The sequence below is a fragment of the Neovison vison genome, chromosome 3 (assembly GCF_020171115.1).
Source record: "Neovison vison isolate M4711 chromosome 3, ASM_NN_V1, whole genome shotgun sequence".
Classification (NCBI taxonomy): domain Eukaryota; kingdom Metazoa; phylum Chordata; class Mammalia; order Carnivora; family Mustelidae; genus Neogale; species Neogale vison.
This window is the reverse complement of record NC_058093.1, coordinates 96,126,956-96,145,174: the sequence shown is the minus strand read 5'-3', so window position 1 is coordinate 96,145,174 and position 18,219 is coordinate 96,126,956. Positions and strand designations below refer to the sequence as shown.

At 35.6% G+C, this 18,219-nt stretch overlaps 1 protein-coding gene across 3 annotated transcripts in view; it reads left to right on the top strand.

The window, feature by feature from the left end:
* Positions 1–18,219, top strand: part of RAB3GAP1 (RAB3 GTPase activating protein catalytic subunit 1) — a 121,696-nt gene that overhangs the window by 80,485 nt on the left and 22,992 nt on the right. For 2 of the 3 annotated variants that reach the window (XM_044242584.1, XM_044242583.1), the window contains exons 14-18: positions 1,636–1,725; positions 4,068–4,240; positions 5,482–5,536; positions 5,781–6,140; positions 15,445–15,582. In XM_044242584.1, the coding sequence (XP_044098519.1) occupies positions 1,636–1,725; positions 4,068–4,240; positions 5,482–5,536; positions 5,781–6,140; positions 15,445–15,582 (816 nt within the window). The remainder of the gene's footprint in view (positions 1–1,635; positions 1,726–4,067; positions 4,241–5,481; positions 5,537–5,780; positions 6,141–15,444; positions 15,583–18,219) is intronic. The other variant, XM_044242585.1, reaches the window with a different exon arrangement.

The following is an 18,219-nucleotide window of genomic DNA, read 5'->3' as shown; positions in this document are numbered from 1 at the left end:
GCTTTATGGTAAGTACTAGAAAGAGCTAAGGTGTCTCCTAGGTATAGAGTGGTGGAATAGGCCCAGCCTGGGAACCACACAGGTTAATCCTGACTTACTGTACCATTTTGAGTAGGTCATTTAATTTCAGTTTTGTCATCTATAAATGAAACTAATAAAACCCTCTTAGATCATTTGGAGGATGAAAGGACCATCTATTAAACTGCATGGTACATGATAGGCCTCTGGTAAATGATGGCTATTCTTACTGTATAATCATATTTCTGGCAATTTGTGCATTAAGACAGTCTTGGAAACAACCTTTTAGTAGTGCAATGAAAAAAATATTGGGCTTTGAAACTTGATGTTAATGTCATCCCAGCCATTAACTGAATAAGACCCCTAACCAGATTTTAAGCTTGTGTATTTGTAAGAAATGGGCAGTAATATTTACCTTACACAGTGGTTTTAGATTAAGATATTATTTGTAAGTGTATCTAGTAGTGGGGGTTGGTACAGAGTAGTTCCTCTAAATTTAAAAAAGTCTCCTGTAATATGTGGCATAGTATGTGTAGTAGAAGGAATCACAAGTCAGCAGTACAACAAAACACTTGGGACGAACAGTGATAAAAGGACTGAAAATAAATTTCTGCAGAGAAGGCCCCTTCTTTTTTTTTTTTTTTAAAAGGAGATTCCATGCTGGGAAGCCAAATGCAGGGCCTGAACCCACAACCCTGAGATCAAGACCAAGAGTCAGCTGCTTACCTGACTGAGCCTCCCGACCATCCTGGGAAGGCTCCTTCTTAAAAATATATCCTTAGAGAATTTATTCTAATTATTATAGACACTGGATTTTTTTTTTTTTTTTTTTTTTTTTTTTTTTTTGGTCATTCCTACACACACATAAACAGGAACCACGTGGAAAAGATGAACTGGTCATTACAGGTTTAGACTACTTTCCACTTTCTAGGGGTATCTCCTTAAGTTTTGGTCTTACATATCATATTCTTTTTTTTTTTTTTTTAACATATCATATTCTTTTTTTTTTTTTAAGAGTTTTTTTTTTTTTTTTTTAAAGATTTTTTATTTATTTATTTGAGAGAGAGAGAGCATGAGCGAGGAGAAGGTCAGAGAGCGAAGCAGACTTCCCATGGAGCTGGGAGCCCGATGTGGGACTCGATCCCGGGACTCCGGGATCACGCCCTGAGCCGAAGGCAGTCGTCCAACCAACTGAGCCACCCAGGCGTCCCAAACATATCATATTCTTAATATAATGAACTATATAACTTCATAGAGCCTCATGGATATATGCATATTTAAAATTGTTCTCTTAGGTTTTGTATAATATTTTTTCAGAAATTTAATGACCATGGATAGTAGTGAAGAGATTTTGGTTTTGCTTTGTTTAGTCTACAAAACTAGGTGGTTTTAAGAAAAATCTCTGATTTCTAAAATTGGCTTATCACTGAAACTCCATATTTCCAAAGAAAAGCAAAATGTTTGATAAAGTGTAGAACCCACTGGCCACTACTGTAAGCACATTGCCATTGTTTTAATAGCAAAACCATGAAAAAATAAAATGGTGTTTATATGGATTATGAATATTAACAAAGTAGGAACTTTGGTTGAAATGTGGTTTTTTTTTTTCTCCCTAAGTTCTTATTCCCTGATGCTGCTTCTGAGAAACCATTAGATGGAAGTTCTTCCACAGACAACAATAATCCTATATCAGGGAGTGAAGATTATGTAAGTTGGAGTTCAATATTAAAATATTTAAAATGCATTGAAGTTCTAAGGGGTTACTATATTGCTAGTTTAGTAGCATAAGGACTTTTTATTTTTTAAATTTAATTTAATTTTTTAAAATACTTATTTATTTATTTGAGAGAGAGAGCGTACTCATATGACCAGGTGACGGGGGCACAGAGGGCAGAGGGAGAGAGAAATCTTCAAGCAGACTCTGCTGAGCACAGAGCCCAATGCAGAGCTCCATCCCAGGGTCCTGAGGTCATGACCTCAGTGAAAATGAAGAGTTGGCTACTTTGGGATGCCTGGGTGGCTCAGTTGGTTAAGCATCTGCCTTTGTCTCAAGTCTTGATCCCAAAGTCCTGGGATCGAGCCCCACATCAGGCTCCCTGCTTAACAGGGAGTCTGCTTTTCCCTCTGCCCCTGTCTCTTCTGCTTGCTCATGCACTCTCTCTCTCTCTCTTTCCCTCTCTCAAATAAAAAAAAGGAATTGGCCACTTTACCTACTGAATCACCCCAGGCTCCTCAAGGATCTTTTTATTTTTAATTTTTAATTTTTTTAATTTTTATTTTTTTAAAATATTTTATTTATTTATTTGACAGAGAGAAATTACAAGTAGGCAGAGAGGCAGGCAGAGAGAGAGAGAGGGAAGCAGGCTCCCTGCTGAGCAGAGAGCCCGACGCGGGACTCGATCCCAGGACTCTGAGATCATGACCCGAGCCGAAGGCAGTGGCTTAACCCACTGAGCCACCCAGGTGCCCCAAGGATCTTTTTATTTTAACCCACTGAGCCACCCAGGTGCCCCCGGATCTTTTTATTTTAAAAACCACGTTGGAGGAGCACCTGGTTGGCTCAGTGGGTTAAAGCCTCTGCCTTTGGCTCGGGTCATGATCCCAGGGTCATGGGATTGAGCCCCGCATCGGGCTCTCTGCTCGGCGGGAGAATGCTTCCCTTCCTCTCTCTCTGCCTGACTCTCTGCCTACTTATGATCTCTCTCTGTCAAATAAATAAATAAAATCTGGGGGGAAAAAAAAGTTAAAAAAAAAACACCTTAGGAAAGCTTGAGTAGAGATCATGGCCTCCACTCAAATTATGATACATTGACCATACATATGTATTTTGAGTGGCAAAAACTTTTCTGGAAACAGTGGAAAAAATAAGTATATTGTGTATGATTGTAGGATTTCCCTCATTTTAGACTTTTTTTATACAATTATCAAATTGATGTTTTGCCATTGTTTCTTCTCTGTATTTCAAAATCAGACAGTGAGTGGAACACTAATGAAATAAAATGTGTAAAATGAAGCAAAATTTTCCTGTGTTCCTTATCTAGGTCTTTAATAAATTGAGAAATGAGATGTTTAAGAGACAGGCATAGAGATAAATCAAACTATTTTCAGTCGTTACTTTGGGAAGTAGATTTCATGAAATAAGGAAAAGCAGAGGCTTTATATTTTCAGTTTATATAGTTCTGATTTTATGTTTCTGATTTTGATAATAAGTGTATACTCATAATTAAAAGATTTTAAGGGGTGCCTGTGTGGATCAGTTGCATCTGCCTTCAGCTCAGGTCATGATCCTGGGGGTTCTGAGAAGGAGCCCCACGTCCTGTGTCCTGCTCAGTGGAGAGTTTGCTTCTCCCTCTCCTTCTTTCCCCCTTCCTCCACACTCATGTTCACACATGTATGTGCTCTCTCTTGTGTTCTCTCTCCCAAATAAATAAAACTTTTTAAAAAAAATTATAAAAACATATTTGGAATACATCTTGAAGCTCCTACAGAAGAAATTGAAAGTTGTGACTTTAGTTTTTCTAAACTGTAGCATCAGTCTTTTTTTTTTTTTTTTTTATTTGACAGATAGAGATCACAAGTAGGCAGAGTGGCAGGTAGAGAGAGTGAGAGGGAAGCAGGCTCCCCGCTGAGCAGAGAGCCCGATGCGGTTTGATCCTTGCAGAAATTTTGAAAACACAGTACTGCCTAAGAACAGTTTAGATAGTAATGTATTAAGCTTTTAATAAAAGGTAGTTTCGTAGACTAGGTTAATTTTGGTATTAATATCTCCCCCCACACAGTTTTTGATTATACCTGGAAATTTTTTTTTTAAAGATTTTATTTATTTATTTGACAGAGATACAGAGATCACAAGTAGGCAGAGAGGCAGGCAGAGAGAGAGGGGGAAGCAGGCTCCCTGCTGAGCAGAAAGCCTGATGCAGGGCTGGATCCCAGGACCCTGAGATCATAACCTGAGCTGAAGGCAGAGGCTTAATCCACTGAGCCACCCAGCTGCCCCTGCAAATACGTTGTTAACAAGTTTTGCTTTGTTTCTGTTTTGTTAAATCCAGAATCTCTACAATCAGTTCAAATCTGCACCATCTGACAGTTTAACATATAAATTGGCTTTGTGTCTTTGTATGATCAATTTCTACCATGGAGGATTAAAAGGAGTGGCACACCTCTGGCAGGAATTTGTTCTTGAAATGCGTTTCAGATGGGAAAACAATTTTCTGATTCCAGGGTAAAAATTTCAATTTTCTTTTGTATGTGTAGGTTTTTTGTTTGTTAGTGTAATTAGTCTTTTGACCCATTAATTTTCCTCTACTAGGAAATCCACCCTAAGAAAGTGTTAATAAACTTTGGACATGATTTATACTCAAAGGTGTTCATTGTAGCAAATTTATAATAAGGGAAAAAAGGTATTGCAGCCTAAGTACAAACATAAAAGAATGGTGTAAATCATGATTTATGTCTACAATGGAAAGTTAATGGCTCCATTACATGTTGTTGTTGTTTTCAAGAATCTCTAGTAACATAGAAAATGATCATAATATTTTAGTAAAGTAGAATATAGTATTTTGTATACCAAGTGCTTTCAGTTTTGCTGATCTATATTTATAGAAACATAATGGGGAAGAAATAAAGCCAAATGTTAACAGTTTTTCCCAGGTGTAAAATTATATTTCTTTTGTCCTTTATACATTTATATATTTTTCTAAGTCTTTTGTAGTGAACATAAATTCTTTTGTGTGTGTATGTGTGTGTGAACGTAAATTCTTGTAGTTGAAGAGAAAACTATTTTAGAGTTTGTAAGTTCAGATACTCAATATTATCTGTAATTTTTGGGGGGAATTTATGTTGACATTTCACTTAATGCAGTAGAAGAGTTTAGTTCCCATGTATTTAAATAATGCACGTTACTGCTCATCTACATATATGAAGGCAGAATTATGATGTTAGTAATATAAATTGGTGATTGAGCGAAAAATATTTACTTCTATTTCATTTGCCAGTCTCTGCTTAGCTGATTATCTCTTGGCCAGTTTTTGGGAATTTAGTGGTTTAGAACTAGAGGCTCCTCTTGGCAAAAGAGAGGTGAAAATGAATGTTTTTTAATATTGAGAACCCACTGTAATAATTGAGAACTGAATATGTAATCTAATCTGTTTTGTATGGTGTGAAATACTGTATGCTAGCTACTCCCTGGGGTGGATTTAGAGACATTTCTTCATTTTAAGTTTCCCTTAACTTGAGAGCTGTTACTACTTTGCTTTTATGATTTGAAAAATATATTTGCTGTCGGTGTAAAAGGAGGATAAAATAAGTTTTGATTTCTTATTCTTATTTGCCCCATCTTAATTATCCTACATATTGAAATCTAGTTTTGATTTCTTATCAAATGGCTGAAATTTGTAGTCATATAAGAAATTCTCATACTTGGAGCCATTTTACTAAAACTTTTCCCACTGCTTTATTTGATAGATTAGCAAGTGGACCCCCAGATCTAAGATGTTGTTTACTACATCAGAAACTACAGGTAAAGATTTCCCAATGACAGTATCTAAATATGGTCTTAATTTATTGGAGTTTATTCTAATACTAAATATAGTAATGAATTATAGGCTAGTCTTATCATGCTGTTGTAGGTTACTTGTAGTCACTGTCATTCACAACAGGGTCCAGGGAAGGGTTGGAGAAGGCAAATTAAATATTGAGGAAGTGGATAGATTTTTATTTTACTTAACTAATTTAAATATAAATGTTATTTCTGTTTTCTTAAGATGTTAAATTGTTGTATTGAAAGAAAGAAGGCCCGTGATGAGGGGAGAAAGACAAATACTTCAGATATGCATCCAGGGGATGCTGGAAAAGCTGGAGACCAGCTGGGGCCAGATAATCTAAAAGATGTGGATAAGGAAAAGGGAGAGGTAGGGAAATCTTGGGATTCTTGGAGTGACAGTGAAGAAGAATTTTTTGAATGCCTAAGTGATACTGAAGAACTTAAGGGAAACGGACAAGAGAGTGCCAAGAAAGGAGGGCCTAAGGAGATGACAAGCTTAAAACCAGAAGGACGACTATATCAGCATGGAAAGCTCACACTGCTACATAATGGAGAACCTCTCTATATTCCAGTGACCCAGGTAGGATATGGATTGGCTCTTTGAGTTTTAATTGTTTTTATTTTGTTGTTTTTATCTTCATCCTAGTAGGGAATGATTGCTTTGGGTAGGAGCAATTCTTTAAATAAGCTATGTTCAAAGATCTAAGATTTCAAATCTAAATAAACTATTGGGGCTTTCAGGTATTATCATTTCTGAAATTGAGAAATGTTTTAAAGTTAGAGTAGATAGTACTTCATCATGGTTAAGGTGATATGTTATTTCTTAAAATGAGTGGTAAATACAGAGGTGTTTAAGAAACAAAACCCCCAAATAGAGAAGGAACAAAAGTAAAAACTTTATAATTGCTTTGATTAGTTTTGTCTGTTCAAAAATACAGTTTGAAGCCACTTTACACCATTAGGAAGTAGAATAGCAACAGTTTAACACCTAAGCAAGAACAGTAGTTCCACTGGGTTATTTTTACATAAGTACGTGAATACATTTTATTGTGAATAACTCAATCTATAAAAAGTAAAAGCCACTACTCACTAGTAGCTCACATCTCTAGAAGTAGCCATTGTTACTGTTTTGGGTTATAATTCCTTATATCTGTTACTATATATTGCTATATATTGATGTATATATATGTGTATACATAAGATACATAGTTTGTGGATTTTTTTTGGTCTGGACTTTGTTTTTTTAAGATTTTATTTATTTTAGAGAGAGAAGGAGAGTAGTGGGGAGGGGCAGAGGAAGAGGGAGAAAGCAGACTCTCATCACTCAGCTCCATCGTAAAACCCTGAGATCATGACCAGAGCTGAAACCAAGAGTCAGAAGCTCAACCAACTGTGGCACCCAGGCGCCTCTTTTTTGTTTTTAATTGTATGCATTGTTGTACAACTTTTTGTTTAACCTAGTATGTCTTGGAGATCTTTCCATGTCATTACATGTAGGTCTAGTTTATTCCTTTTTAATTGCTGCATAATATTTCATGGGGGAAGAAGAGACATAGTTTATTTAACCATTCCCTTCTTAATGCACTGTATGTTATTTGCTAGTTTTTGCTATTATAGTGCTACAGTACAAACTCTTGCAGTTTTTCACATATTGTGTGTTCACACTGGAATAATTTTTCTTTAAAGACTTTATTTAGGGGCGCCTGGGTGGCTCAGTGGGTTAAAGCCTCTGCCTTTGGCTCAGGTCATGATCCCAAGGTCCTGGGATCAAGCCCCGCATCATGCTCTCTGCTCCGCAGGTTGCCTGCTTCCCTTCCTCTCTCTCTGCCTGCCTCTCTGCCTACTTGTGTCTACTACTACTGTCTGTCCAATGGATAAATAAAATCTTTTAAAAAAATAAAGACTTTATTTATTTGAGAGAGAGAAAGAGAGAGCACACAGAGGAAGAATGAGAGGGAGAGCAGACTCCCCGCTGAGCAGCGAGCCCGATATGGGCCTTGATCCAAGGACTCTGGGATCATGACCTGAGCCAAAGGCTAATGCTTAATTGGCTGAGCCACCCAAGCACTCCCACATATGAATGTTTCTTAAGGAAGAAGATAAGAATAGGATTTGCTAGATAAGCAGATACACAAATTACAAAATTCCTGTTCAAAAAGGCTGTGCCTTTTTAATACTCTGGTCACTGGTGCATATATAGAAGTGAGGGAATACAATTCTTTACTCAACTGCCCTTTCTCAGTTCCTTTCTCACACAAACCTGTAATGAGTGCCTAATATATGCCAACCACTCTTCTAGAACTTGGAGATTGAGCAGTAGACAGTAAGGTTCTTGTACTCATGGAACTTATATTCATGTTTTATTTAATTTTTTATAAGTAATTGATGTTACCAGTCATGTAAATTTTTACCAGTATAATGGACAAAAGTAGTATCTCTATGTTTTAGATTGTTTTCTCTGATTTTTTATGAACTTAAGCATCATTTAGTACGTTTATTGGCCATCTTTTTCTTTGACTTCCCTGTCATTTTTCCTTTAGGTTGCTGACCTGTTCTTGCTTATTTATATTAGTCCTTCATATTTTAAATATAGATTCTTTGTTATATATGTTGTACATGTTTTCTCCTGTCATTTAAAAGACATTTGCTTATTTATTGATTTATAAACTATTTATAAAGTGTACAAACCTTAGACCTACTGCTGGTGAGCTTTTTCATTTTTGAAAACTCAGGTAGCTGCCATCCAGATCATGATGTGGAAAATTCCCATCATCCTAGAACAATACTGATCAATAGAAGTTTCTGTGAAAACAGAAATGGACATTTCCTGTCTATGCTGTCCAGTACTATAGCTATTACCCATTTGTGGCCATTGAGTGCTGAAGGGTGGCTAATGCAACTGAGGAACTCATTTTTTTTTTAATTTACTAAATTTACTTAAATTTAAATAGCCTGGTGTATTGGATAGCATAACCCAGTACTCCCCTCCAGGTAAGTTTTTTTCTGCCTTTATCACCATAGGTTAATTTTGTCAGTTTTTGAATCTCATACATGCAATTATGTTCTGTTTACTCTTTTGTATATAAAGGCAGTCATGCATTTCTTACTCTTGCATTGAGCCTTTTTAAAACTACCATGTGTGAGATTCTTCCATGTTGTCACATAAGTCGTTATTTGTGTGTGTGTTTTATTACTTTATAGTATTCTGTTATGTGAACATGCCATAGTTTGCTTATCCATTCACCTGCTGATGGAATTTGAGTTGTTTATAGTTTGAGCTATTACAAATACATGAACATTCTTTTAAGTGTCTTTTGGTGAATGTAGGCACTCATTTTCTTTTAGATACATTTCTAAGAGTAGAATGGTTTTTGCCATATGGTAGAAATCTGTTCTTGTTTTAGTAGATATTGCCACATGGTCTCCCAGAGTGGTTGAATAGTTTGTATTCCCTCCAACAGTGTATAACAATTGTTGTTGATTCCACATAATCCCTAACATTTGGTGTGTCACCAGTCCCAGGTTTGATGATTTCCTAGGAGGACTCACAGGACTCAGCATATAGTTGTGCTCATAGCTATAATTTATTATAGTAAAAGGATACAAAGCAAAATCAGGAATAGGAAGTACCCCATGGGACAAAGTTTGGAAGATATCATACAGGCTTCTAAGAGTCCTCTCCTAGTTTGGTCACACAGGATATGCCTAATTCTCACTCCAGCAATAAATTATGATTGCATGTGAAATGTTGTCTACCAGAGGGAGTTTTTAGAGGGTCAGTGCTCCGAGGTTTTACTTGGGGGGCTGGTCACATTGGCACCCTTCACCTAGCATGTACCTTAATTCCAGATTACCGGAAGGAAAGCAGGTGTTCAGCATAAACCATATCGTTTGCACAAATAATTTAGGCACATTGTGCCATTTTTATCAGTTCTGAGTATGGTGGGGACCCTGTCAGAATCCAAGTTTCTACATGCCAACAGAGGGTCAACTTTGAAAACAGGCCTTTCAGAGGCTAGCAGTCTGAAGTCTGCTATGTTGAGTCTTCTCTGAATGTTTGACTATTTCAGTCATTTTAATTTTTGGCCTTTTGGTGGGTATGTAGTAGTATCTCATGTTTTTACATTTCCCTGGTGAGTGATGGTCCTGAATACATTTTCATTATTATATTTTATATATTGTCCATTTGGATATCTCCTTGGTAAAGTACTTATTCAGAATCTTAGCCTATTTTTTAAAAGTTGGGTTTTTTTTGTATTGTTTTGCTTTGTTTCTTCATATGTTTTGTATGAATTTTTAGCCAGATATATGTATTATAGATAACTTCTCCAATCTATGGCTTGTCTATTCATTTTTTTTTTGTCTATTCATTTTCTTAATGATGCCTTTTGTTGAATAGACATTCTTAATTTTAATAAAGTCTGAGTTGTCAGTGTTCTTCTTATATGCATAGTGCTTTGTCTCCCTATTAAGAAATATTTTTCTACCCTAGTGTCCTGGAGATAGTCTCTTATGTTTCCTTCTGGAAGCTTTATTGTTTTACTTATTACATTTATATTTGTGACCCACCTCAGATTGACTGTGTTTGGTATGAGGAAAAGGTTGATTGTCTTTTCTCTGTAAGGATATATAATTATGTTCCAACACCATTATTCAAAAGAACTGCTTTTTCCCACAGAATGGCAGTAGTGTCTTTGTTGTAAATCATATGATCTTATGTGTTTTGGTCTATGTCTGGACTATTTATTCTCTCCACTACTCTCTATCCTTGTACCAATAAGGTACTATATTACTGTAACTTAGTCTTTCTGTCTTGTGGTATAAATCTTTTAACTTTGTTCTTCAAGATTATCATGGCTGTCCATTGCATTTTTATGTAAATTTGGGAATCAGCTTGTCATTTTTCACAGTACAAAATAATCCTGCTGGGATTTTTATTCCATATTGCATTGAATTTACAAATTAATTTAGGGGGAATTGACCTCTTAACTATTTTGAGTCCCATGACCATGAAATACTTTTCATTTTATTTAAGGTTTCTTTTACTTTCCCTTATCAGTGATTTATAGTTTTCAATGTAGAGGTTTTGCACATCTTTTATTAGATTTAATTCATAGTCTTCATTATTTCTTAAATGTTATAAATGGCATTTAAAAAATTCCATTGAAATTTTCCCCCCCGAAATGTGAAACGGTTGATTTTTGCATACAGACTTTGGATGTAGCAATCTTAGCACATTTACATATTATTTCCAGCAGTTTGTAGATTATTTGGAGTTTTCTGTATATATACTCATGCTGTCTGTTAACATAGACAATTTGAATTTTGATTTTCCAGCCTTTATACTTCTTAATTCTTTTTCATACTTTATTGTACTGCACCACCAGTACTGTGTTGATTAATGTATGGATATCTGCTCTTGCTCTCAATTTCAGGAGGAAAACATATAATAATCATTGAGTGTATCTGATGTTGTTATCATTTATCATATTAAGGAAGTTCTTTTCTATTCCTAGTTTTTGAGGGTTTTTATCATGAACAGGTGTTATATTTTATCCAGTGCTTTTCTGCATATTGAGTTTATCATTAAGCTAATCGTGAATTTTAAGTGAAACAGCACATAATAAGTGAACATTGTTTAGTACACAGTAAGCACTCAGTTTTTAGCTTTTATTCTTCTGAGCACTTTTTCTTATAAGAAAAGTGGCTAGTATTGCTTCTCAGGGTGCAAGAATTTACTTAAAAGTTTGTAAGCAGTTTGTATATATTTTTTTAAGATTTTATTTATTTATTTGACAGAGATCACAAGTAACCAGAGAGGCAGGCAGAGAGAGAGAGAGCGGAGGTGGGGGAGGAATCAGGCTCCCCGCTGAGCAGAGAACCCAATGTGGGGCTTGATCCCAGGAACCTGGGATCATGACCCGAGCCAAAGGCAAAGGTTTTAACCCACTGAGCCACCCAGGCGCCCCAGCAGTTTATATATTTTAAAATGGGTTGATTAATTTCAATAATTATGCGGTTGGATATTGGAATGTTTGCTTGATAATAACTCTCTTATCCATGCTTACACAGTTTTATGCCAGGTGGCTATCATTTACAAGGTTAGTTTTTTTTTGTTTGACAGGCTGTATGCTTTTTGTTCATTATATTCTTTTAAAAGTAAATTATATTTCATAGGTATTTCATTATTAAATTTTAGTATCAGAGAAAGAATACTCTAATACTATAAAACAAGTGTATAGTTAATCTAATTTTGTATGGGAGCATGCAGTTGGCATTGAGGTCTTGTGTTATAGACATTGGTTTTGGAATCTACCAGAACTAGATTTATATTGTGGCACACCACTTAATAAACAGTATTGCTAGTACAAGCTCTGTTTTCTTTCTGAGATTTGTTTTGATCTCTAATAAAAATAATGGGTTGGTTTGCATTTTTTAGAATTTTGTGTAAGTTTTATTCATTTTTATTTTGTGTGTATAGGAATTCTATCGGCATAATTATTTTGAGATTCATACATATTGTTGTTTATATCAATGGTTCATTCATTTGTATTGCTTAGTAGTGTTCCATTGCATGGATACACCATAGTTTGTTAATCCATTCATTTTTCATAAGGAAACTTTGAGGAGTGATGGATATATTCATTATCTAGATTTTGGTGATTATTTCATGGGTGTATACTCATCAGATGTACCTTTTAAATTACTCTATGTCAATTATACTTCACAAAAGTGGTTAAAAAAGTTAAGTGGTTCTGTGATCAGTGGTTGACAGAAGAAAAGTCTTTCTCCTCTGTCATATCTCCAGTTCAAAACCCTGTTTATTTGTTTAATAATCAAATATTAAATATTTTAAAAGCCAGTAGTATTTTGTATTAGTCTGGGCTGTTAAGGATTAAACCACATGTGTTTAAAAGCATTTGGCATGTAAGTATCCAGCAAAGGTTAATTTATTTTATCTTTTCTCTTTCCAAGTTTTAATAACAGTATTCCTTATTTTTAATGATCTAGTTACATCTATATTGTCTTGGTTTGATTGGGTTAATGAAGATTCCAGGAAAGTTGTTCTGGAAGCTCAGGCATTATTTCTTTTCAAAAGGCTGTACCCTCCCCCCCATTCATTTTAGATGATTCATTTTCTATATTCAAATTTATTATATAAATCTGGAATAATTTAAACTTTTTTTCTCAACATACATCCTATGTGTTTAAAAATTCATTTTTATATTTTACGTTTAGGCAGATAAGGGCACATTTTTAGTCTATTTTACTTTCTTACTTTAAAGTTAATCTCACTTAAATTATAATCATTGTCTGTGTATTTTACATAAATGGTTGGAGTTCAAAATGATCTCAGTTGAAACAGTTAAAATTTCACAAAGTTATCTTAAAATGTGCCATTAATCAGTTGCCTATTTCACACACACACACACATAAAACTTTTTATAGATCCCTGCTTCATAGGAATTAAAGCACACTTTAATAGTTCTTTCTTATAGACATAGTTCAACCTAAAATTTATGGCTAGGAAAAGCTCAAAGACTTTACCTAATATTCTAGAGGCAGGGCTAGAAGAGAAACCTGTGGAGAATATCTCAGAGCAAGAGTCCTTAACTAGTGGATTGAACCAAATTAGTAGTTCTCAAAGTCAGCATCAGATGGATGTCTGAGATTCTGTGTTCAGTTTGACACTTGAGTTTTGCCACTTGATTTTGGCTAGGTCACTTATCTCTGTACCTGAGTTTCATCAGTTGTAGAATGCTCTGACCTCCTCTCCATGATCATTTGAGATCATGTATATTGAGAAAGCTTTGGGCATATTTAGAAGTGGTAGATATGAAAGTGTATAGTCCTCGGGCTACTTGCTGATTATATTCCTTGTAATCTGTTCTTTACTTACAGTTGGCTCGAGATTTCCAGGTGGGAGGGGTATCAGTATCTTTTCAATGTCTTATTCCTTTCTTGCCATCCTGAGATTTCAGGGCTGTGGGACAATGAAAAGTAGCTCCTTCCTAATGAAGAGACTGAAGGCCTCTGCTCTTGTTCATATAATTTTTTAATTTGTGGTATTTGATATCAGTGGGAGGTTATAATTAAAACCTAACTATTTTGTTTCCAATTGCTAGCTAACATTTATTGAATATGTGCCAGGATTTTTTCTTCACAAGAAAGAGTCACAGAGAGCTTGAGTGATTGTCTGGGATCCTAGAGCTGGGATTCAACATAGGCACGTTGTTTCTAGAGCCCAAGCTCTTAACCACTGTGTCATATTGCCTTACCTATGATTATTCAACCCTGAGTATCAGTGTGAGACTTTAAATGTGATGCATGTTCATTTTACATAAAACAAAAATTCGTAATTCTGTAATCCACAGATGATCACTGGTAGAGCAGTTTCTTTCCATTTTTCCTTTATCAAACAATTTTCCTATTATTGTACATTGAGGTTCTTTCCATTTATCGCACTATTATAAGTAATCCTGTGGTGCTGTTTCTAGAAGTGGATTATTGGGTCAGAGAGCATGATCATTAATGCTGTGTATTGATTCCCTGATTGTCATCTAGAAAAGTTTATACATTATGTTCTCTTCAGCAGTGTGTGAAAGTGCCCCATTTAGGTTTGTTTCAAAAATGAGGATAGTAGAAGAAAAGTTATTTTCTTTTGTTTTTTGTTTTGTGTTTTGAATGCCATAGCTTTACCATGCTCTTAATTTATTTTTGACAGATATTTGTGAAAATTATTTATCTTTGTGGCAGTGGTTCTCAACTGGGGAGTGATTTTTGCCCCCCAGGGATATTTGGTAATGTCAGGAAACACTTGTGATTGTCGTGAGGTGGAGTAGTGCTATAGCCCTCTAAAAGGTAGAGGCAGTAGATGCTGCTCAACATCCTACGCATAGGATAGGCTCACCACAAAGAATTATTCTGTCTAAAATGTCACTAGTGCTGGGGCTCTAAAACCCTGCTTTATAGTAAGCTCTTGAAATCTAGAAGGAATGTATTTATTGGGAAGATGCTCTGAATAGTTATTTCTGTTGGGCTTTATGTTACTATCTAGGAATAAAAAAGTTGATTTTTTTTTTTTTTTTGGCTTTAACAATAAAGCAGGCAAGTTTTGTTTGGTTAGTCTTTGGATTGTTGAGTGCTTCATATTTCAGATATAAAATCTAATGGAATCAGTTCTTAGAGAACTTTCCTAAGAGCCTTTGAACAGCTTGGAATGTTCAGAATGATTCAGAATGATTCTATAGTTGTGTCTTCCTTTAGGTTTGCCTTAGCTTCTTTTTTATTTGCGGTTATAATTAAAATCTATAATGTCTCTGATTCTCAAAATAAAAGTCCAAAAACTTCTTGTGGGAATTAGTAATTAGAATATTTTTGGAACCTATACTCAAAGCAGCTTTTCCAACATAAAACTTAGTTATTTGGGGTCTTTTAGTTGGGATTCAATTAATTTGCCTTTATTTTAATTGTTGTATTCATCAAATTTTTTTCTCTTATGAGTTTCAATAAAAGCCTGGTTGTAACTGCGATGGCATATATAAGCATATCATTAAGACTTCACTTCTTACAATTAAGAGGCAGGAAAATGTTCAGTGCACCCAGATTCCTCTCTCTTTATTAATCCTGTCAAGGGAGACATGATAATCTTATTTGTTGTTGGGGGGGGGATCCTGAAAGTCATATCTATTATTAATTTGTTAATTTTTTATGTGGGTTCCAAAAAACTTGGAATTTCTCTAAATTCTTTTAAATACAGATCTTGTGACTGTTAGAGCTGATATAATTGTTGTCTTTATTCTATTTTTATAGTTCTGCTTTTTCTTAAAAAAAAAAAAAAAAAAAAAAGCTATTCGTGAGGTTTGTCCTTTTGTGCTTCACAGGAACCAGCACCTATGACAGAAGATCTGCTAGAAGAGCAGTCAGAGGTTCTGGCTAAATTAGGTACATCAGCAGAAGGGGCTCACCTCCGAGCACGCATGCAGAGTGCCTGTCTGCTTTCAGATATGGAGTCTTTTAAGGTGGGTCACACTGTCAGAACTTGGGAGTCTATTTTGAGCTATTTTGGGATAAAGCTGTGAAAGTCACTCTCTAAAGTGGTGTGAAGGCCTGAATGTCCTTTTTATTAAACGTTTTGATTTCTTAGTAGTTACAACAACCTACATTTATCTCCTAAAGGTCGTAGCCAGACTTGCTTCTTAAATTTAAAAAAAGTAAAGAACAGTCTTTGAATCGTAGTCAAAACTTGAGAATTGAATCATTTCTTTATGTGCATTGGAATGTTTTTCTTCTTTGTGTGTGTTTAGCCAATTTAATGCTAAAACTTTAGGATTTAATGTAGGCTGCTTCATTCAACAGACCTTTTGCTTGCCTACTTTGTGACTTGTGTGATTAGATAAGTAGGAAATACAATGCTTATCCTCAGTTACAGTCTGTTGAAGCTATGGAGGGAGATATTTGTAAATAATAACGTGATATTCACTTATGAAGGCAATGTCAGAAAGGTGACTGACTTTATTGAGTGGGTTATGGAGGGTTTCTCAGAAGAGTCACCTTTTAGGATGAGTGGGCATTTTTACCTGGAGAAGATTATTTTAAGCTTAGATATAGGCCTGTATTAGAACATAGAGGATTCCGAGAATGGTGACATTTAGCTTATTAGCTTAAAACCCCAGGGAGGAAAAAAGGTCTTTTGTTTTTGAATTACTTAATCTTGAAAGCCGAGGTAAAACCATGTATATTAAAAACAACAACAACAAAACAACCGGTGGGTAATCTAGTGGGCCATAGGCTTTCCTTGTGCCTCCTGCTGATAACTCTGAACTGTCTCTCATACCCAGATTTTCCTCCTTGACCTGCTGCTATCTCTGATGGCCTCCATCTCCCCATTCTGTAGCTTCCAATCAGTCCTGCTTTCATACTGTATGCCACCCTGACTTTGATTTTTTTTTCCAATATAAATACCCTATGAAAACCAATGTCACTTTTATCTTTCCTGTTAGCAGATTTTAGTGAGAGTAAAAGGGAATGCTTTTATTCTCTGCTTAGTTTTCCCATCTTTACCAAAAGAAAAAAAAATCTTAAGGAAACCTCTTGAGAGGTACATGTTTTTCTTAGAGATAAAAAAGATGCAGAAAAGTCTGAGCATTTTGTTCTCCCATGAGGCAAGAAAGAGAGACTTAATTGTTTTAAAACAAATAGTTGGTATAATGGATAAAGAGGAGACAGCTGACTCTCAGGACATCTGATAAATCACAAAGGTAGAAAAGGGTGTATGTACATGGTAGGACCTCTTTAGCAGCTGTTTCCATACCTGACTTGTAGCTACCTTCATATTTATCTGCCCCTGTCCTGCTACAGCATCCTTGCAGAGGTACTTACAAGATGAAATTCCGAAGTGGAACTGTAAGTTTTCCTTATAGAAACATATTGGCTCCTCATGGGAACATTCTGTATAATGACAACACTGTACCTCACAAGATTGGGTTCATTAGACTGTTTTAGACTAACTTGAGTACCTACAAATTTCTTAAAACATGTTTTTTTGTTGTTGTTTTAAATTTTTTTTTATTATTTATTTTCAGCATAACAGTATTCATTATTTTTTCACCACACCCAGTGCTCCATGCAAGCCGTGCCCTCTATAATACGCACCACCTGGTACCCCAACCTCCCACCCGCCCGCCACTTCAAACCCCTCAGATTGTTTTTCAGAGTCCATAGTCTCCCATGATTCACCTCCCCTTCCAATTTCCCCCAGTTCCCTTCTCCTCTCTAACTCCTCCATGCTATTTGTTATGCTCCACAAATAAGTGAAACCATATGATAATTGACTCTCTCTGCTTGACTTATTTCACTCAGCATAATCTCTTCCAGTCCTGTCCATATTGCTACAAAAGTTGGGTATTCATCCTTTCTGATGGAGGCATAATACTCCATAGTGTATATGGACCACATTTTCCTTATCCATTCATCCGTTGAAGGGCATCTTGGTTCTTTCCACATTAAAACATGGTTTTAATTTCAAATAGCCAATGTACACATTTGCCTCTGTGTGGGAATCAGTTAATATATTTAAGGTTATAAATTCATTCTAAAATAGACATGGTTGCCTTTCCTTTTCTATATAGGGATGACTTGGTATTAGGGGCCCTTAGGAGAGTCTGCAGAGCTTTGGATGAATGCTGATATGTACCAGAGGTACCTACACCTTGTGGTAGGACAGGGCCTATTCTCACACATGTCCTTGGAGTACATACCTTAACAGTAGAAGAAAAGCCATAGCTGAAATGAGCCTTGACCCTCTCCTGGTAACTACGTTCAATCTGGTACAGTAAGGTCCAGGCAGACGGAAGAAATTTTGGGTGAAAAGTTGTTTTTTTTTTTAACTTCGTAGTACATTAATTCAATTATTATTTTCTCTAAGTTCTTAAGTTTTTGTGTGAGTATGATGTTGCCTCGTTAATAACCAGATTTTTGTACATGAATCCTGAGTCATGCAGCAATCTTGATCCATTGCAGTTCACAGCATTTTTTTTGTTGTTGTTGCCATGATGCCATAGTCCTTAGAAGTTTATGTTGTTGATTCTCAGTTAAGGACCTTCCTCTGAGCCCTCATCCCTCGGGGTTGGATTTCCTAAATTGATGGGGATGGTGAA